The sequence below is a fragment of the Synchiropus splendidus genome, chromosome 6, assembly GCF_027744825.2.
Source record: "Synchiropus splendidus isolate RoL2022-P1 chromosome 6, RoL_Sspl_1.0, whole genome shotgun sequence".
Taxonomy (NCBI): domain Eukaryota; kingdom Metazoa; phylum Chordata; class Actinopteri; order Syngnathiformes; family Callionymidae; genus Synchiropus; species Synchiropus splendidus.
This window is the reverse complement of record NC_071339.1, coordinates 7443847-7462346: the sequence shown is the minus strand read 5'-3', so window position 1 is coordinate 7462346 and position 18500 is coordinate 7443847. Positions and strand designations below refer to the sequence as shown.

At 45.6% G+C, this 18500-nt stretch overlaps 2 protein-coding genes across 3 annotated transcripts; one reads left to right on the top strand and one right to left on the bottom strand.

The window, feature by feature from the left end:
• Positions 1-1030: 1030 nt before the first annotated feature.
• si:dkey-183j2.10 (probable glutamate receptor) lies at positions 1031-6846 on the top strand. Of its 2 annotated transcripts, none has more exons than XM_053868519.1 (10): positions 1031-1169; positions 1280-1363; positions 3413-3444; positions 3509-3676; positions 3761-3984; positions 4053-4150; positions 4239-4456; positions 5620-5839; positions 6090-6334; positions 6403-6846. In XM_053868519.1, exons 2-10 carry the CDS (start codon positions 1285-1287, stop codon positions 6499-6501), a joined length of 1383 nt encoding a protein of 460 aa, XP_053724494.1. In that variant the 5' UTR covers positions 1031-1169; positions 1280-1284; the 3' UTR covers positions 6502-6846. The 2 variants fall into 2 exon arrangements, with proteins under 2 accessions (XP_053724494.1, XP_053724493.1); XM_053868518.1 differs by having other exon boundaries at positions 1032-1169; positions 3509-3688.
• Positions 6383-18428, bottom strand: plch2b (phospholipase C, eta 2b). Its single transcript, XM_053868515.1, has 21 exons — positions 17860-18428; positions 15625-15771; positions 15310-15553; positions 15106-15235; positions 13853-14023; positions 13177-13270; positions 12910-13113; positions 12705-12825; positions 12458-12629; positions 11607-11726; positions 11466-11549; positions 11299-11396; positions 10967-11055; positions 10720-10905; positions 10532-10639; positions 10100-10224; positions 9952-10036; positions 9744-9890; positions 9607-9686; positions 8573-9545; positions 6383-7530 (listed from the first exon to the last, which is right to left on the bottom strand). Exons 1-21 carry the CDS (start codon positions 18176-18178, stop codon positions 7517-7519), a joined length of 3711 nt encoding a protein of 1236 aa, XP_053724490.1. The 5' UTR covers positions 18179-18428; the 3' UTR covers positions 6383-7516.
• Positions 18429-18500: the final 72 nt, after the last annotated feature.

Below are 18500 nucleotides of genomic sequence, written 5' to 3'. Positions count from 1 at the left end.
GTAGAGACCCAGGACAAATGCATGTATGTTTATCGTGCTGAGAAACGTTCCAGATTTTTCCTTGATTGTTCTATATCGGCTGGAAAAAAGGAAATCCCTTTGTAATATTGATAACACCTGTGACAGAGTTGTACAGTAGTACCTCGGTTTTCGAACATCCCGGAATTCGAACAAAGGCTCCGAGGCTGGAGCGCGCACTCCAGGGTTTGATGTCCTGTTGTGGGCTGGAGCTGGGACAGGGATGAGGCGAGTCTGGGACAGAGCGTGACTTGGTTTATGACTTTGTCACAGCCAAACTGCACAGAAGCGCACATTCAGAGCTGGACACGCACCGGGCACCTCTTCACTTCTGGAGAGACGTCACTCACTCGGCAACCCCTCCCACATGCAGCGGCCACACACATAGAGGAACAGCGCACCTGCAGCAGACACTCTACATTCACTCCTACAAAAGCCTATTTTAAGGCTTGGAACGCATTATTTCTTTTTCCATTCATTGTAATGGGAAAAATCGATTCAGATTTCGAACAATTCGCTTCTCGAACGGCCGCCTGGAACGGATTGTAGTCGAGAACTGAGGTACCACTGTATTTGAGAAGAAATCTTTAATATTTGCATTGATATATAATTCATCCTACTCAGCAGGTAGTCTATGTCCCTCTTACTGCAGTAATTTAATGCAGTATTGCATGTGTGCCTCATGTTCTCACACACACAGGTTTGTTTGTCACACTACCTTTCTGGGGTCCGCTCACTGCCATAATGCTTTTCCCAGCTGTTGATCCTCAACTTAACCATCCAAAACACATGGCTCACCTTCACCAGGACTCTGAACCAAACTGAAACCCAATTATTGTGAAGTCATTTTGAAGGCCTCAGCCTCAAATTGAGGCTTAATCTCCAGCTAAACGTCCGAACAAAGTCATACGGTCCTCCCAAGGATAGTGTTCTGTCAAGAATTGCTCCCCTCAAAATAGGATACACAAGCCAACACACGCACACACACTCCCTCCACCCTTTCAAAAACACGCTTCATCTCCTCCCACAGAAACATCATTGGCTACATGGCCATGTCACAGTCCAGAAACTTCTCATGAGAGGAAACTTTCTGACAGACATTGGAAGATCTGCAGTTTGATTGAGTAGCTTCTCCTTGGACTCCATCACAGGTCTGTTTACTCTCCTCATACTTCATATACTTTTTAAATGCAAGGGATCATGAATTGAAGCTTATTTTCTAAGCATTTCGAGGGTTAATGTTGACATTCTTGTTCCTAAGGAAAAATGAAGAGATGCAGGATTTTAGCAGCTTCGCTGGTGCTTTTCATTGGCTTCTGCTTAAAACTGGGAACGTGCGCAGCAGGTACGGACATGTTTTCATCCATCACTAATGTAGCAACTAGCAAATGATAAAATGAAAAAGGTGGTGGTTTTTAAACATTTATCTGGCGTCATGAAAGCGCTACTGTATCCATCTAGAAAGAAAAACAATTCAGCCAAGTTGCTCTCATCAGCACCAACATGAGGAAACATACTGTACATTGAGAGACGAGAAAGTCTTGACCTTGTCACTTGATCTGCAACCGACGTGTGACAGCAGGCTTTTTACTTCTGCCAAACCCCTCAAATGCTCTCTGCTGGGTTCTGTAGGCTTTGCTTACACTTGAAGGGACATTAATGTGCAATCTGTCAGTGCAGTCCATCACAAAGGTCCTGCCTCCACATCCTGTCCAACTCCTGTCGGAAGACAGAGAAGGAACTCAACAACACAAGTTCAAGAGGCCAAGAAGCCACAGGATCCTAAAGGACTTGTATAGGAGGATCCGGATCGCCCCGTGGAGATTTCCAAAGATTCAATTTGGGACATTTGATGCTCCTAAAACTGCCCTCCCGTGACATTGACTCGGAATCAGCATGCTGAGACTGAGCTTCAGGGGATCGGAAGTCGACTTGCTGCTCCAAACATGCGCCCAGGCAGCCCAGTCAGTCGACTGTGCTTGTCAATGATGAATCATTTTTCTTTGTTTATTTTCAGAGCTCTTAATGTAACTTCATGTCATTTCAGACATTTGAAGTTTGACCCCACTCTGAGACTACTTCACTTTCTCGCTCACACAACTTAAATTAGATCACTACAAGACACACAATGGCAGGAGAACATCTGCTCTGGAAGCCATGTCCAGGTCTTGCTGTCATTGAAACTATAAGCCATGGATGTCCAACTCATTCGCTGGTCGGACTGCAGGAGAGTGGTATGAACAGAATGTGATGGCTGTTTACCACATTTGGCATGAATCTTGTCAGTGGTCTACCAGAGACTCTGTAGCACCTGGAAGCACTGTTTAAAGAATAATACGTTCTGATCGATTCTATTCAAGCATACACCTTCTTTCTCATCTTCCCTACCTTTCTGGAAGTTCCCAGTTTATTGTTGACATTTAGCTAAACTTAAACATTGCTGTGGGCTCTTGGTGCCCACTTAAAATGACTTGAATATATTTGGCCCCCAGGCCTGGAGTTGGCTCTTGTGCTGCCAACTATCTCAGCTGGTTTTTGTAGACCACTCTGTTGAAAGGACCACCAGTCCTGTCGTGCTGGTAGATAGTGTGAATTTATATTTATATACAGTGGAACCTCGGTTTTCGAACTTCCCAGACTTTGAACAAATCTGAGTTCAAACGAAAATTTCGAGATTTTTTTTGCTTCAGATTTCGAACGAAAATCCAGAACTCGAACGCCCTCCCAAAAAAAGCCAGAAAAACATAACATGCGCGGACCGATCAGCTGACCCACGACGCGCTTTGTTATTGTGTATAACGCAGCCTCTGTATGCAGACGTGTCCCGTTAGCTACATTTACTGACTGTTTTTTCTTCATATTGAGGTGTAAAACCTTTCCTGTCTCCACACTGGACCGTGGTAGAGTGTCACAGGGGAGGTGCTCGCTCTCCACACCTCCACTCCAGGGTTTGATGTCCTGTTGTGGGCTGGAGCTGGGACAGGGATGAGGCCAGTCTGGGACAGAGCCTGACTTGGTTTATGACTTTGTCACAGCACAGAAGCGCACATTCAGAGCTGGACACGCACCGGGCACCTCTTCACTTCTGGAGAGACCTCACTCACTCGGCAACCCCTCCCACATGCAGCGGCCACACACATAGAGGAACAGCCACCTGCAGCAGACACTCTACATTCACTCCTACAAAAGCCTATTTTAAGGCTTGGAACGCATCATTTCTTTTTCCATTCATTGTAATTCAGATTTCGAACAAATCGCTTCTCAAACGGCCTTCTGGAACGGACTGTGGTCGAGAACCGAGGTTCCACTGTACTGTACAGAGTGTTTGAAAAGACTGGTTTATTGTTAGGCCTGCCCTTCTTCACCTTACATGCGTCTGCATTTTGTCTTCCAGCCCAGCCTGAGCTGAGAATAACAACAATAAAGGTAGAATATCTCCAAATATCGACAACACTTTAAACTCTGACACAGATTCCATCTTGCCTTTCAGCAAGAGCCTTACACCACTCCCAAAGGTGCACAGATGGAAGGCTTCTGCATGGACCTGCTATCTGAAATCGCCAAAATGTTGGGCTTTAAATACAAAGTCCACCTGGTGAAAGACGGTTCTTACGGCCGGCAAGATGAGAGCGGTCACTGGAACGGCATGATTGGAGAGGTGATGCGAGGGGTGAGCCCATAATCACCATTGCGTCTGCGTGCACTATTTGGGCAGCTACTCACACAGTTTTGTTCTCCTCAGGAAGCCGACCTCGCCATCGCTCCCCTCACTCTGACGGCGGCTCGAGAGCGAGTGGTGGGGATGACTAAACCCTTCATGCAGACGGGCATCAGCATCCTGCTGAGGCGGGATATTTCAGAAGAGTCTGGTTTGTTTGAGTTCCTGACCCCCTTCAGCGCGGAGACCTGGGTCGGCGTACTGGCCGCCTACCTGGGAACCGCCGCCTGCATCTTTCTCGTCGCCAGGTTTTTGTCAGACTTTTCCGAATGAATTTAGGAGTGTTTATTCACACTTCTTTCATCTGTTCATGAAGACTCAGCCCCTGTGAGTGGAGTCAGCCAGAGAGCGAAGCAACCAAATTCACCCTCCTCCACAGTTTGTGGTACACTGCTGGAGCTCTGGCCCTTCAAGGTGAGGATTTCTAAAAAGATGATTTTGTGTTGGATTTTCCGCCTTTGTCTGTCCCAGCTATTTATTTTTGCCTTTCTCAAAATGTCAGGTGCTGGCCCTCACCCCAGAGCTTTGTCAGGACGTCTTGTCTGCGGCAGCTGGTGGTTATTCACCATCTTTCTCTTGGCTTGTTATTTCTCCAATCTGAGGTCCTCTAAAAGCTTGGAGTCCTCACAACTGCTGGTGAAAGGCTTTGAGGACTTGGCAAATCAGGACATGATTGAGTACGGTTGCCTGACCGGCTCTTCAACGCTGGCTTTCTTCAAGGTTACACAGTTTTGCAGTGCTTTATACACATAGCAGTTCTAAACTTTGGCCTGTCAACCAAACATGTACAGGAACCACGTCTCTGAATGTTTTATTGGACTGAGGGAGGAAACCAGAGAATCTCAGTCATAATTTGTGGGAGATCCTTTAAGTGGCAAATATCTTGTACCAGAAGTTGAATGCAAATATGTTTTATTAGTTTGTTTGAGGCATAAAAAACATGACTACATTTATCTTGCAGTCTGAACCCTGCAGCTTTTAGGACGACGTGGATAATATATGGATTTTTACAGGATAGAGAGTGTCATGCTGCCAAAAATATTGAGCCTCTTCACATCAAACCAATAAAACCACAGGCGTTTTATTGACGTTAAAGTGCTCAAACTGCACTGTTTTTGCCCATGTGACTGCAGCTCTGCCCACAGAGCCGATCTCCAGGAGGACCAGAGACGAGAAGCAGCAGCTGAGGCCATCTGTGGTGTCAGGACTTCGGTGAAAACAGTACATTTTGAGCACTTTAATGTCAATAAAAGATATGAGGAGTTGATGATTCCAGTGCAGAACATTGCCCAGTTTGTTTCATGAGTCAGTCTCCATGTTGGAGATCGTTTTCAAAACTAGTTCAGAAGTGATCCTCATGCATTTTAAGCACTACTGACCTTTCTACGGTGCAGACAGCACCACTGCACCCACGACTTATAGACCAGTGCGGCGTATGTTTGAACAAGACATTTTTTTTTCTTAAATTTAGTCCATAATTTACGGTAAATAGATATTTCAATTAAAAGTACAAACAAGTTCTGCCGACAGGCCACATGTGTCCACTCTGCTATAGTGCCATTCCCAGTGAATTCCATCACCATGGACATGTGAGGAAACATTTGTTTGAACAACACAAGTTTTCAGCTGTCTGGTTGTTGTGTGGTTGGTTGACAGAGCCTATTTTCATTTGTTGTCTGTGTTTTTGACATTTGAATTTCACAGTGTTTTGTGTGTAGCAAGCAACTGTATTCCACCATACTTCCATTGCAAGAATGTGCGAGCAACCATTCATCATCAATGTTTACTAACTATGAACTGGTCATCTATTTTGTTCTCACTTCTTTTGGTATTGAATATGCAACTTCATTATCCTTATGTTGGGCTTTTTGTGTTTCACCCAGAATTCAAATAACCCAGTGTACCGAAGAATCTATGAGCACATGGAGAGAAGCAAGAGCTTTGTCTCCACAATGGATGAAGGGGTTCGACGTGCCAAAGAGGGCAACTACGCATTTATTGGAGAGTCTGTGTCCCTGGATTTGGCTGTGGCCCGCTACTGTGAACTTGTCCGGGCACATGAAGTCGTTGGCATGAGGGGCTACAGTATTGCCACCGCTCTGGGTGAGGCTGAAGGGGCTACGGCAGGGGTGGGAAAACCGGTGTGTGGTGCAGGTTTTTGTTCCAACCCAACTAGCGCACTCGGCTTCACCAGGTCTGCCACTCTGGTGATGCTTGTTTCAGCTGACACCCCATTGGTTGAACTGTGTGTGCTGGACTGGTTGGAACAAAATACCACCCCGACCCTATGAGGAGCTAATGGGGACATTAAGAAACCTTGGCTTGTGCTTAATAAAACTATCATTTTCTTTAGGTTCTCCCCTGATAAAGAACCTCAGTATTGCCATTCTGCAACTGAGCGAGGCGGGTGAACTAGCGTACCTGCGCAGCAAATGGTGGGCGAGCAGCTGCGTCGCTGACAGGGCCAAGTCTTCAACCCCACAGCCGCAGAGCCTCAAAGGCGTGTTCCTGATCCTCTCACTTGGTTTGGGACTGGGAGCTCTGGTGGCTGTTCTAGAGCTCTGGACCAAGAGTCGCACCAGTGCCGCAGGCCAGAGGGTAAGTTCAAGGACAAGTGGGCGACATCTTGTGGTGTACAATCCAGTCACATTTAATGTCTCACACAGAAATCACACTGTAAAGTGCTGACTGAAGAACTCAGCCTGCGCTTCAGAGCCAACACTGAAGGGGCCCCTCAAGAGGTTGCAGACAAAGAAAAGGCCTAAAATCACTAACATTTGTAAATCTTTAACAAAACAAGCAATAACCTAGTCATATTTTTTCTCAATTTATTGTTAGGTATTAATTTAGCATAGAAAAATAACTTTAAAATGCATTTTAAAAGCACATTTCAGAACAACATATTTTGACACCACAGTTGTTATAGCAAACGGTTTACAAAATAACATTGAATGAGCTAAACAGGAAATGACTCACAACCTTGAAAGTTTGCCCTGATTCTACTGCTGTTTTGTACAGTTGGCAATGATCCGAATATTCACATTTGTAAACGTATGAACTCCAGCTGGATGCAGTTGACTGTAAACATGACAGCAAACATTAAAAGTCTTAAGTACAGAACTTCTCCGTGGATTTCATCTCAGCGACTCAATGTTGCATCTTTTTTTTGCCGCACATCCTCACTCCCATGAGTCTTATAGTGACGTTTGGAAAGTGGACTTTTGAGTCCCATACTGACGCCAAAGGCAGCCTTCACCATTGCATGTGGACGCATAGGCATTTCAATGGCAAAAAATGTATTGCTGCCATGTAGGGGAAATGTTCAGAGGCCCTGTTCACTGACTTACAATAGAAGCCAGTTGCTATTTATAAGACCTGAAGAGGCTCTGGAACTGAAACATACAGCTGTTTGAAGGATGTTAAATAGCAACTGGCACGTCATTTTGTGAAGAATGAAAAGCGCACCATCTCATGCCTTACCAAACTCAAACCTCCATCTTTCTTTTACGCGTTGCGCAGGCCACAGCCTCAGGATTAGCGGTGGAATGTGCTTCAATTGAAAACCTAATGCGTCAACATGCAACGCTGGAGGCTGCCTTCGGCGTCAGTATAGGAGGCAAAAGTCCACTTTCCCAACAACAATATATTAGGTCATGGTAGGAGGGGTTGCATCCCTTTTTAGTGACTCCTCATCTGTCCGTCCAGCCGGTGCATTCATTCCTGTCTCCAAGCCTCTCAGGTCCTGATCCACTTCATGAGGATCGTCTTGGTGTCGACTATCTAATCCGATTCATCTGGAAAATGCATTTGAGAAAATACAAAATTAGGACTCAGACTTTAGCGATTCATTTTGCTTAAGAAATTACAATAAATCAATGCAAAAACACACACATTTTTCAGGGCACCAAACCCATAACATCCTGGAGTCTCCAGCGTGCATCGCCCCTTATTGAAACCACAGGTGGGTGAATAGACAGAGGACTTTGCATGTACTTGTAGAGCTGGAGTTACATCCAGGTAACTAGTATTTGTATTTCATACATGCTCCGTCCTCTAACGGACTTCTAACGGATGGGTTTATCCCTTATAAGGTGTCACCTTTGCTCCGATCAACTTTGTTAAACATGTCCAACCACAACATATTATATAACATATTATATATAACAGAAGTGAGACTCAGGCTGTGGCAGTTTCTCATTAGATATTTGCACGTGGCACTTTTTGTGGAGGAGTAAATAGATACCTAAATATAATCTCTTTTCTGGATGCTGGATATGGTATTTTGTAAGTTCTGTCTTTCTGAATCACTCTTACATTGAAAATAAACAGAGTTGGGACTTGATTTTAAGAATAATAAGATTAATTCAATGATTTATAATTATTTAATCTTGATTAATTGCATTTTAATATAGTATTTTAAGAGTGAATTTTCATCCATCAGTGCAATCTCTCCTAGTCTCCTTCCTCATGGATTATTTGGCCATAGTGTTATTATTTTTCCTGTGGTTAATTCATCGACCGGTTAGTTCATCATAAAGCCCCAGCCTTAAAAATACATCATCAACTTCATCAAGGTCCAATATATTATATTGTCATAGATTGTTAATCTAATCTGATCTCATCTACATCTACATGTTTGGACGACAGAGAGTGATCCTCACATGATGCGACTGAGATGGCTAGCGCTGCAGTGCCAGCGACATGGTGGGATATGGCATGGAAAACAGTGTTCCTCTCAATAAGAACATGGGTGCAATGTCGGTGACACAGCCATGTTACCAGATGCGCACCAATCTCTTACTAAGACCCCGTTATGTGCTCAAAATGAGGTCTTACCATCTATGAACAGTGGTGATTTACAGCGGATCTCTCTCATCTTGTGGTCGAAGAGAGCCTTCATCTCCCGCTGTAAGGTTCCCTCTCGTTGCTCGGCCTCTCCAGAGGGCTCAAACTCCAGACTGTCAGTGCTGCCACCGCTGCTGGACATGCTGTCAGAGAGGCACAGGCCGTTGGGGATGGGTCGCACACTGTTGCCGCAGCTCTGTGCCCGCTGGCTCTGCCACTTAGGAGCGGCCCTGTGGTTCAGCATCGGGGTCACAGGGGACGAGATCTGTTTCCGAGGGCAGCTTTGTGAGCGTGCTTGTCCTAGAAGAGTGGGGCGCTGGCGGGTGGCGGGAGTCTCCAGAGTTCTTCTGACTCTTGCGGGTGAGGATGGCGGGGTAAACGAGACGCTTTCATGGGGTTTGAGAGGTTCTTGCTCTGGTCCAGTGTGTGTTTCTGTCTGCAGTTCTGGTGGTGTTGTGACGTCCTCAGGCTCTTTCTCTGCAACTAATTCTTGCGAGGGTTCGGGCTGCAGCTGTGCTGGGGAATCTTCAGCACACTCTGGGATCATGTGGTCCAGTTCTTCCTCTATTGTGTTCTGGCTCTTCAGGACGGGACTGTTGGGACACGAGGTGTCTTCATCGAAGCTAAACTGCTTCTGAAGGCGAGCCCTAGTGGAGTCTGTGGACAGCTGCTCGTCCAAGCCTCTCCTCGACTCAGTCGGTTCGTGAATTTTAACTCTGAACGCGCGTCTCACTGGTTCACTCATGGCTCCTTTGTGCATGGCTGCCACCACCAAAGACAGCTCTCCATTTTTGCTGTCCAGGGACAAGTTGTCCATGTCCTTGCGAAAGTAGACGCTGCGTCCATCTTCCGAGGACTGCACAGAGAAGTCCAGCGACGGCTGCCGAGGCTGACCCTTCATGTGCTTCTGGGCTGCCTTTTGAATGTGCTTCCGGGCGACTTGCACAGCATTTGTCGGCTTCAACTGAAGAAAGAGGGGCATTGGACTTGTTTCAAAGTGGCGATTCTTAGTGACAGCAGCTTACCTTTCCTGTCATGTGATGGATGGCAACATGGACGAAAATAGACGACTCAGTCAAGCCCTCCAGGTAGACATGTCGGTACCCTGAAACATGCCAAACTGATTGTGATGTTGATCTTATAAGAGCCATAAACAACGTACCTGGCATCAGGCTCCTAAAGGCTACAGTCCTTTGTCCAATGAAGTCTCTCCCGATCGGGTCGTGATCCCAAACCTGGAAGCGCACCAGCGCCACCTGAGGCATTTGAATGTTGAACACAAGCGTCTCTTCCCACATGGGATTGAAACCTGCACACATGTAAGAAGTAAAGACCAAAGGCAAGCACAAAACGTGATACTGCTGAAGTACCGTTGTCGTCCACCACCCTGGTCTGCTCCTTCGAGCAGTCGACAGGGAGGCCGATTATCTCAACCTCCACGAATGGATCAATAATCTGCAGGTCAAACGGAAGCAGGGGGTGAATGACAGATTGGTGCTCCGTGTGTTGAACTCTCACCTCTCCTCTGTCCCCAAACATGGAATCCTTGGGTTTGGGAAGCTGCTGTCCACTGATGATTTTTAAGACCAACTGGGTCTTTCGCTGTCCTGGCAGAGGATCCTCCACGTTGGGGTTAAAGGCACCTGCAGGGAAATGTCTTGAGAATATTTGTATAAGAATTTCAATCTTATAAGAATTTCAAATACATTCAGAGTAGTGGAAACCCTGGCCATTGTGTAGCGAAAAACCTCCCTGAACAAAAGCAAACAGATGCTTTTGTTTGCTTTTGTTCAGGGATTCCTCCATGTTTGTTGTTGTTGTTCTCATCCTAGCTGCCACGTGTCTTGTGCATCAGTGGGATCAGTGGACCAGGAACTCCTGCACTTACAATTTTTTGTTTTTGTTTTTGTTTTTCTTTTTTTGGAGGGGGATGGAAAAAAAACCACGTACCTTTGCGCATGATTTTTGGCTTCAGGATATATCCACAGTTTCCGTTGCTGGCGAACTTTGCTCGGTTGAGTTCAAGCATCCGACCCTCTGTTTGATAATTCATCGCAACTAGAAAACATTTTTAAATGAAAGTATGACAAATAGTGAGGGGAGGCAAGGCCCAGCTGCCACTCCAGTGATGGTCTCACCCATATGACAGCCAGCGTTCCAGTACGGCTGAGGGTTGAAGTTGCTGGAGTCCACTCTGTAGTTGGACGGGTAGACTCTGAGAAGCTGGCGCTGGTTAAAGCGGACCAACTGGCCCGGTTTCAGCAGCAGGATCTGGTTCATCACAGTTTCGTTGAGGGATGATACTTGCCAACTGTTATTGAACGCTGCCAGAGAGAAGAACATAGTGACCGAGAGTCTCTATCAAACACACGCGCTCGGTTCTACCTTGCGTTTCAATGTCGTGGACCCGGACAGATTTGGTGTATTTGACCAGGTCCGACAAAGCCCGGGAGAGTCGCATTGTTTTCCTCTTTCTGCCGTCAAAAAGCAAAACACTTCTGAGTGATGTTTATTCCTCTTATTCCTTACACTGGAACAAATCTCAGCCACTTGGGTTGAGAGGCAGGACACAAACAAGCAAACACATCTGTGGGCAACACTATGGGAGGAAATTGGACTAAACACTCACAAGGAAAGGGCAAACACAACCAGTTCCCCATCATTCTGCCCCATTGAAGCACCATCGTGAGTCAGATGTAAGACACCGGCAAACTTACTTTGGGTGGTAGACAATTTGTGTCCTTTCTTTGCTGCTGCTGTGGTCAGATTCCCCGTCAGACAGGCTCTTGTTTTTCACTCTCACTCGCTTTTTCCTCTGAAAATATGACACTCCTTTTCATAAGCACAAAATATTTCAAACACACGAATCCACCGCAGCACTGACCTTTCGTTTGAAGCTTCTGATAATTGATCTGCCGAATCGTCTCTTCTTCTTCGGATGATGAACCAGCATCCCACTGTTGCCGCTCTGATACAAGACAGAGAGCGTCAATGTGTGTCTTTATTGAATATGACCGATCTCAACCTGTGCGCTCTCTTCATCGTCTTCCTCATCGTCTTCCTCTTCTTCCTCATCCCCTGTGTCTTCATCGGACACGTCTCCTTCCTCTGCTTCTGGATCCAGGTTTGCTGGCAACTTCTTACCCTGAGGATAATAATGTGAAGCTGAAAGTACTGAAGTTTTATCTGTGTATTTTTTCCCCATTAAATGGTTAAATATTAAAAGCAAAGTAAAAGTTTAAAAATCAACAATAAGACAATAAGACACCAAAGACTCCATGATGGAACATGTATTTGGTATTGCATACTGTTATGAAAGTATATATATTTTCATTTTCCGACTAACATACATAAGGCATGACAAAAAATGATCTTTATACTTTTATCATTGACAAACATGTATTAGTGTTCCGTGTTATGAAACATTTATTTCAATAATTATTCATAAATTTGACAAAAAACAAAACAAGGAAAATGAAACAAATACATACATTGAATCTGAATATGTCCTTTTTTTATTAAAGAAATCTGAATTTAGTTAAGTTTACTCACTTAATTTTGACTTCAATAAACAAGCATAAAACACATTAAAATGCAATGAAATAAAATTGAGTTTGTTTTTCTCAATTTGCTAAATATGTAAAGCAATCTGCAGATCAACATTAAAATATTAAATAGATTTAGTTATTTTTTCTCTATCAAAAAATCAGTTTAAATGATTGACACTACATATTATTGATATATTTATATTATTTACAACTACAATGAAAAGTATTTTCCCCTGCATTTGAAATATGTTGATGATAGTTATAGCTCCTTGTGCTTCACGTTTTTTTTAAGTTAAACATGGGATTTTTTTTTTTTTTTTAACTTCACCTTGACTAAAATCTTTCCCTTCAGGACCTCTGGTGACGGCAGCCGCTTGCACTCGTGCACGTTGATGGTCGATAAGTCCAGCTTGTCCTGCAGAACTTCTTGAAGGTACCTAGCCATCTTCTTCTGCTGAGGCACGGTGCAGTGGTTCTCTATGGACAAAATCACTGGGAACCTGGTGAGAGTGGCCGCATGTCACTTTGCTTGTCCTGTGCACTTTACAAGAGCGAATCACAGACGCGGCTCTCACTGTGATTTTGAGAAGGCATATTTGTTGATCGTTTCAATGACGTCCTTGAAGAGAATCTTTGACGTCAAAGTGTAGCCGTGGTGGATGATGGGCTCCCCATCTGGACCGTCCCAGCAGTCCACTGCAGAAGCAACAGCAATGAGAGAGGTGAGTGTGCCTTTCTGGCGGATGCAGTTTTTCGATGGTGTATACGGTGAGCTCGTACCCTCCACGCAGCGACAGCCAGCCTGGAGAACGTAGGCGTACATCTCCACCCTGGACTGTGACAGCAGCTGGTCCCCGCTCAGGTAGGTGTTGTGCGACGTGGCAATGAAGTAGTTACCTAAAGGCTGCGTCATGTCCTGGTTGACCTGGTGGTGGTCGGGGTTGAAGATGTCGCCCCCGGGGCTCCTCATGTAGTTTGTGAACCCTGAAGTAGAAACCATTGGTCCGGGTTTGCTCACCTACTCTGTTTGGGCGGATCAGCTCTCACCGTCAATACCCAGCACCATCCTCTGCAGGTTCTCAGGACACGGTTCGAACTTGGCCACAATATCCATCAGATGCTCTCTGGCGACACCTCGCATCTGGCATGAACACAAAGCTCATCTGGTGTGAGAGGAAACGGTGTGTTGTCTTGCAAACATTTGGTTGGGGTCGTACTCCATTTCATTTGTATCCTTGCCCTTGTTTAAAGGGTCATGACTTCAGCTTCATGGCCCAAAGAGACGTAAGGTTGCATGGGTTTTTATGTTTGTCCCATTTAGAAAGATTATAACTTTACCCTTTGGATCATTAACTGTTCTGAGCATCAACTGTTGCAGTGCTCAATGGGACTTGACAGCAATGGGAGTGTATTTTGAACTGAGATATTCCAAAATAACACATGCATCTTTTTTATAATGTCAAGCACATCATTCATTTTAAAACGTTTTTTTTTACGTTAACTGATTCCCTAAAACAAAGCAAAACATGAAAGTGATAATAAGTAATTTTTTATGCCGTTGATTTTGGATAAAAAACAAAAACAAAAAAATCATGGAGTCAATTTAAATGTAATATTTTAGTTTCCTGAGCAGTAACACAAATCAACTGCAAGAAAAATGACTTGTTATTTTGCACATTTGAATGAGCGTGTGACACGTCAACCACTTCCCTCGAGTGTGTACCTTCTGTTCATTCTCCAGAAAGCGAGCCAGGTCACTGAGGTCCATGACTTCTTTCTGATTACTGTAGGAGATCATGATCAGGTAGAGGTCTCTCCGCGTGGATATCATCTTATAGAAGGAGCAGAACTCTTCGAATCCCAGCGAACCCTGGTTCTCATCTGTGTCTGCTTCCTGAAAAGGGGGTTCAGAAGTACGTCAGCTTTCTCGACAGCAGCTCCGCCAACTCCAATGTTTTCTGCACAGTGATTTTCACCGCAGCCAATATCACGGTCCCCACTACTAGCAGAGGAGAGTGAACACAATATTGCAGAGCAGCATAAAGCCATCTGTTCCCACTGAAGACATATGGTCGTCCTGTGGCTCGCGCCTGCACTAGTCTGCCAAGGAGCCAGTACAGATATGTGACGTTAAAAATGCCACAAGAGGATTTCCTTCATGTTTTCCATAATGCTTTCTAACCATGAAATAAGGCAGTGTTTTTCACGCTAGTGTGCGGAGAGACTCGGGAAAATGATCCAGTTTCACCTCATTTGAGCCAATGTGAGCAGACGACATGGATTCTGTCAAATTCTCTCTATACAATACAGATCTACGTTGACTCACGCACAGCGAAGAAGACGGTCAAATGTGCAACTTTGAGTTGTTTCTAAAGCTGACGCGCCTGTAACTTGACCACACACACACCTTCACGACAGACGGATGGAGTGTTCCTTATCAGACCCGCCATGCTAAAGAGCTAACGGCTAACCTCGCGTCTCACTTCAAAACTTTATTGACTCTCGAAGTATTGACCTTCAATGACCATTGAAAGTTTGTTTTTTAAAAGTTGGCTGGAAACTAAGTGCAGAACCAAAATGTGAAGAAAGAAAGAATCATAGTTGTCATGAAGCAAGCTGAGTCAAACTGTTAAAGCACGGCCTGGGAATTCCCCAAGCTAGAATAAAGTCATGACCGTGATACAATTTAAAGCAAATAAATAAATCACAATGTAGTTTCAATGGAGTTTTGACTAAGCACAATTGTGCTTTGGCCGAGATTCCTTTGGTGCAATGAACCAAGTGTGTTGTGGCTTAAAGAAAGGTTGAGAAACACTGAAAGAACCAAAATAACCACTATTACTACTGTTCCTGATGCCACCTCAGCTATTTCCTATGACCATCTTGAATCTATCGGGGTGCAGACAGTAATTCAAGGTTGGAGGTGTAACACCTCACTACTGCCAGGGTGGTGGTTTAATTTATGCGGGATCTTACTTGGAACATCTCCCGGACCTTCTGCTTGGGTAAATTCACATTGAGTTTGTGAAGCAGCTGGTGCACCTCCCCGATGCTGAGAGTGCCGTCTCCGTTTTTGTCCGCCTCCGAGAACGTCTGCTGCAACCATGTGAGTCAGTGGTTAAGGCTCTTGCGGTATTGGTCGGTGCCTGTGTGGTGATGCTGTCTGTCATGAAAGGATATTGATCTCGTGTGCGCTGTCTCCGGGCGAGACTGTCTTCATCGCTGATGCCAGCCATCAGGTACTTGAGTCCGGTGATCCACGTTCTTGCTTCCTCCGCGTTGGTGGTGACCAGGTCTAGAGACTTCACTCGCTCCCCGTAGTAGATGCTGAAGCAGCAGTTGGGGTCGAAGCGGTTGTCGGCGTATCTCCGGAACATCTCGGACTTCTTCCCCTCACAGACCTCGTGGATGGAGTCGATGGTGACTGGAAGAGAGCATCAAGCGCTGTTGGCCGAGTTGGACCAGAGAGGAACTCTGTCATGAACATGGAGTTACTTTTGGCTTTGTCCTGCTTCCTGGAGGGCCTCCAGCGTACGCAGGACTTGTGCTCGTCCAGGTAGTAAAAACGAAGCAGGCCTTTCTTCTTCCCCTTCAGCTTGCTCATCTGAGTGCCTGTCTGCATCGTGCACATGCATCTCTCCACTGCAGGTGTTGAGACGGGAGTGTTAGCAGCTCGACTACCAACTGGAATCAGTCATTCTATACGGCCTTCATTCCAGCGAAAACACATTTGACAAGCACTGGCCGTTAGCACCGTATGAATGGAGACATGTAGATAGAAGAACAACCTCTATGTTGGTAACTTTGTCATCATTCAGATGCTTACAACTTCATGGCAGGTTCCCCAGACTGAATTCAATCCCTCGTGGCTTGGTGTGTGTGAAAGGCAGATTTCTAATGTTCCTTTTTTTGTTTGATGCGGGATTTGTATGGAAACGTCGACTTGAAATAAGATGAAAAGAGATTTCCAAATTTCAATTGCCTTCAATAATATATCTTTCTATTTTGTATTCCTATATTGTGGGGTCAGGTGATTGACATAACCCTTTCCCCAGCCTCTCACCCTAAACCTAACCATCCAAACCAATGACTCGACTCAACCAGGACCTAAACCGAAATTAAACCCCATTATAATGACCTATTTATTTTGAAATTATAACCCTCAAATTGAGGCTAAACCTTGCGGGGTCCAACCAAAAGTTCCCTACAGAGCAACATGTCCCCACAAGTAGGTGTGTTTCCAAGTAGCTGGTCCTTTCCAAGTATATCTATACAAGGTCCACACACACTACCTTCACTGTTATTGTGAGGACCTCTCATCGACACTATGTTTTCCCCAGCCTCTCCCACTGACCCTGACCATCCAAAACACATGGCTAACCTGAACCTGGTCTCTGAAACAAACTTACACCCAATTCTAATGTTTGATATTTTAACCCTCAAAACTCAAAATGTTTTCACAAAACAAAAGATCAGTGTCTTGTCAAGGATTGGTCCACACAAGAATATTAAGAGATATACACACACAGGTTTGTCACACCATGTTTGTGGGGACCTCTCATGGCAATAACCCTTTCCCCGGCCTCTCATCCTCAGCTTAACCAAGCAAAATAGATGGCTGACCTTAACCAGGACTTTGAACCGAACTCCATAATAATGACCAGGTTACTTTGAGGCCTTCATCCTCAAATAGAGGCTTAACTTTGTGGGGTCCGGCTAAGGGCCCCATGGTCCTGGTCCGGACGGAATTGTAGACCTGAGGCACCTAGAACTCCAACCTTTATGAGGGAGCCCTTTCTACAAGCGAGACATTAGTAATAGAGATATAGAGATGGAGTTATGGCTTTAGTCAGTCATCCCTCCACACTTGCACGGACGTGGAGCTCTGGCCATGAGTTTGACGTGTCTCTTCCAAAGGACTCAAATGAGATTATTCATCAAGAGACTCTACTCCAAGTTTCCTAATTGAGAAGTAATCTGCCTGCCTAACAAACCAATTTCAACTGCTTGTGTCCGTGGCCTTGTTCGTGGATCAGTGGCCCCACGATAAGTCTGCTCCTTTCACTGTCCCTTCACCTGGTGGTCTCACAGAATTATGCCTCTGCTTTAACCTTCCTTGTTCTCCTGATTCCCTCCTGAGGCTCTTCCTATCAGCCAGACGGCTTCCCCCCACCCCCCTCTGACCGAGAGACGTCCAGCTTTTGTTTCTGTTGATCTGCTTCTTCTTCGGATGAACATCTCACAAAAGCTGCTCAACCGAAAACCTCTCCCCTCCACTGCAGCTCTTCAAGAAAACTATGACCAGCTGCTGTTAACTAGACGCGTGTCCTGCACCGTGATGGTTGTTTTGCTTTACTTCAACCTTTGCACGAGTGGAACTTGGCTGTTTATGAGATTATAGGCTGCGTCATAGAGGATTTAAGTGGCAGTACATGTGTCCAGCTCTCGCGTGGCTTTTTTCAGAAGGGGATCTTGTTGCTAAAAAGCAAAAACGCTGCTTTGTTTTTCAGAGAAGGCCGGTGACTTGTATTTGTAATCTGCTGCTCAGATTCAGTCGACACATTCTAGTCCATCATGCCAGCTAATCCTGAAGGATTGTCTCCAGCCCATATGCCCATTATCTACTCTAGTGCCTCTGAGCAGCTCAGCTCTCACACACACACTCACTTTTCTGCAAAGCACATGCTCATGTAAGGTCTGAATGTGCTGTTGCTGTTTGCAAGGTCTTACCTATCTGACCCAGCCTCCACTTTGGCTGCGCGACCACGCTGCCGCCGATCCAGAAGAACTCCTCGGCCAGCCTGGAGATGGACGCCTTCTGCCAGAGCTTTGGGGAGCTCATGATTGACTGGGTGGGCGAGTGCAGGGAGTGTGAGGACGCTTTGGTTTGAGAAGACGCGGCGTTAGGTTGCAGTGAAGCAAAAGGTTCTGAAGACACTGAACCCAAGGACTGATACGTGGTCTTCAAGGACAAAGTAGCCATCGGTGGGCTGTCTCCCGGTGACTGAGGAGCCATGGCTGGACTGACGTTCATCCCCGAGCTGTGCATCTGAAGCGTCACTTCAGTGAACCCGTGATCACCTGGTGCAGTTCCACGCCAGCGAACCTTCACACACGCCTAGCGTCAGGGCCTGTGTGGCATCACTGGCTAGTGTTGCCATCCTGCTGGTCTTGTTGTCCTCATATCAGGTCCAGTTGTCCGGCAGAGCAGCAGCGGCAGGTCTTCTTTTGTTTACGTCGGAGAGGCAGACAAGGCAGATCGCAAGTTTGCAGCCCTGCCCTCCTCACTAATTCTTCCTCAAGCTCTAATCCTGGAGTGAGGCTTCAGCTATAATGGAGGGATTTTCACGCAACCAGTAAAGCCTCTGAAG

Bases quoted from the DNA above. Each gene is read 5' to 3' on its own strand.
- si:dkey-183j2.10 (XM_053868518.1), top strand. From the start codon at position 1,285: ATGAAGAGATGCAGGATTTTAGCAGCTTCGCTGGTGCTTTTCATTGGC. The intron at 4,151-4,238 runs GTGAGGATTTCT...TCAAAATGTCAG, and splicing joins TGGAGCTCTGGCCCTTCAAG to GTGCTGGCCCTCACCCCAGA. The intron at 4,457-5,619 runs GTTACACAGTTT...TGTTTCACCCAG, and splicing joins CAACGCTGGCTTTCTTCAAG to AATTCAAATAACCCAGTGTA.
- plch2b (XM_053868515.1), bottom strand. From the start codon at position 18,178: ATGCACAGCTCGGGGATGAACGTCAGTCCAGCCATGGCTCCTCAGTCA. The intron at 12,630-12,704 runs GTGAGAGCCGCG...CACTCTCACCAG, and splicing joins TATGCCTTCTCAAAATCACA to GTTCCCAGTGATTTTGTCCA. The intron at 11,727-12,457 runs GTGAAGTTAAAA...TATTATCCTCAG, and splicing joins AGGGAAAGATTTTAGTCAAG to GGTAAGAAGTTGCCAGCAAA.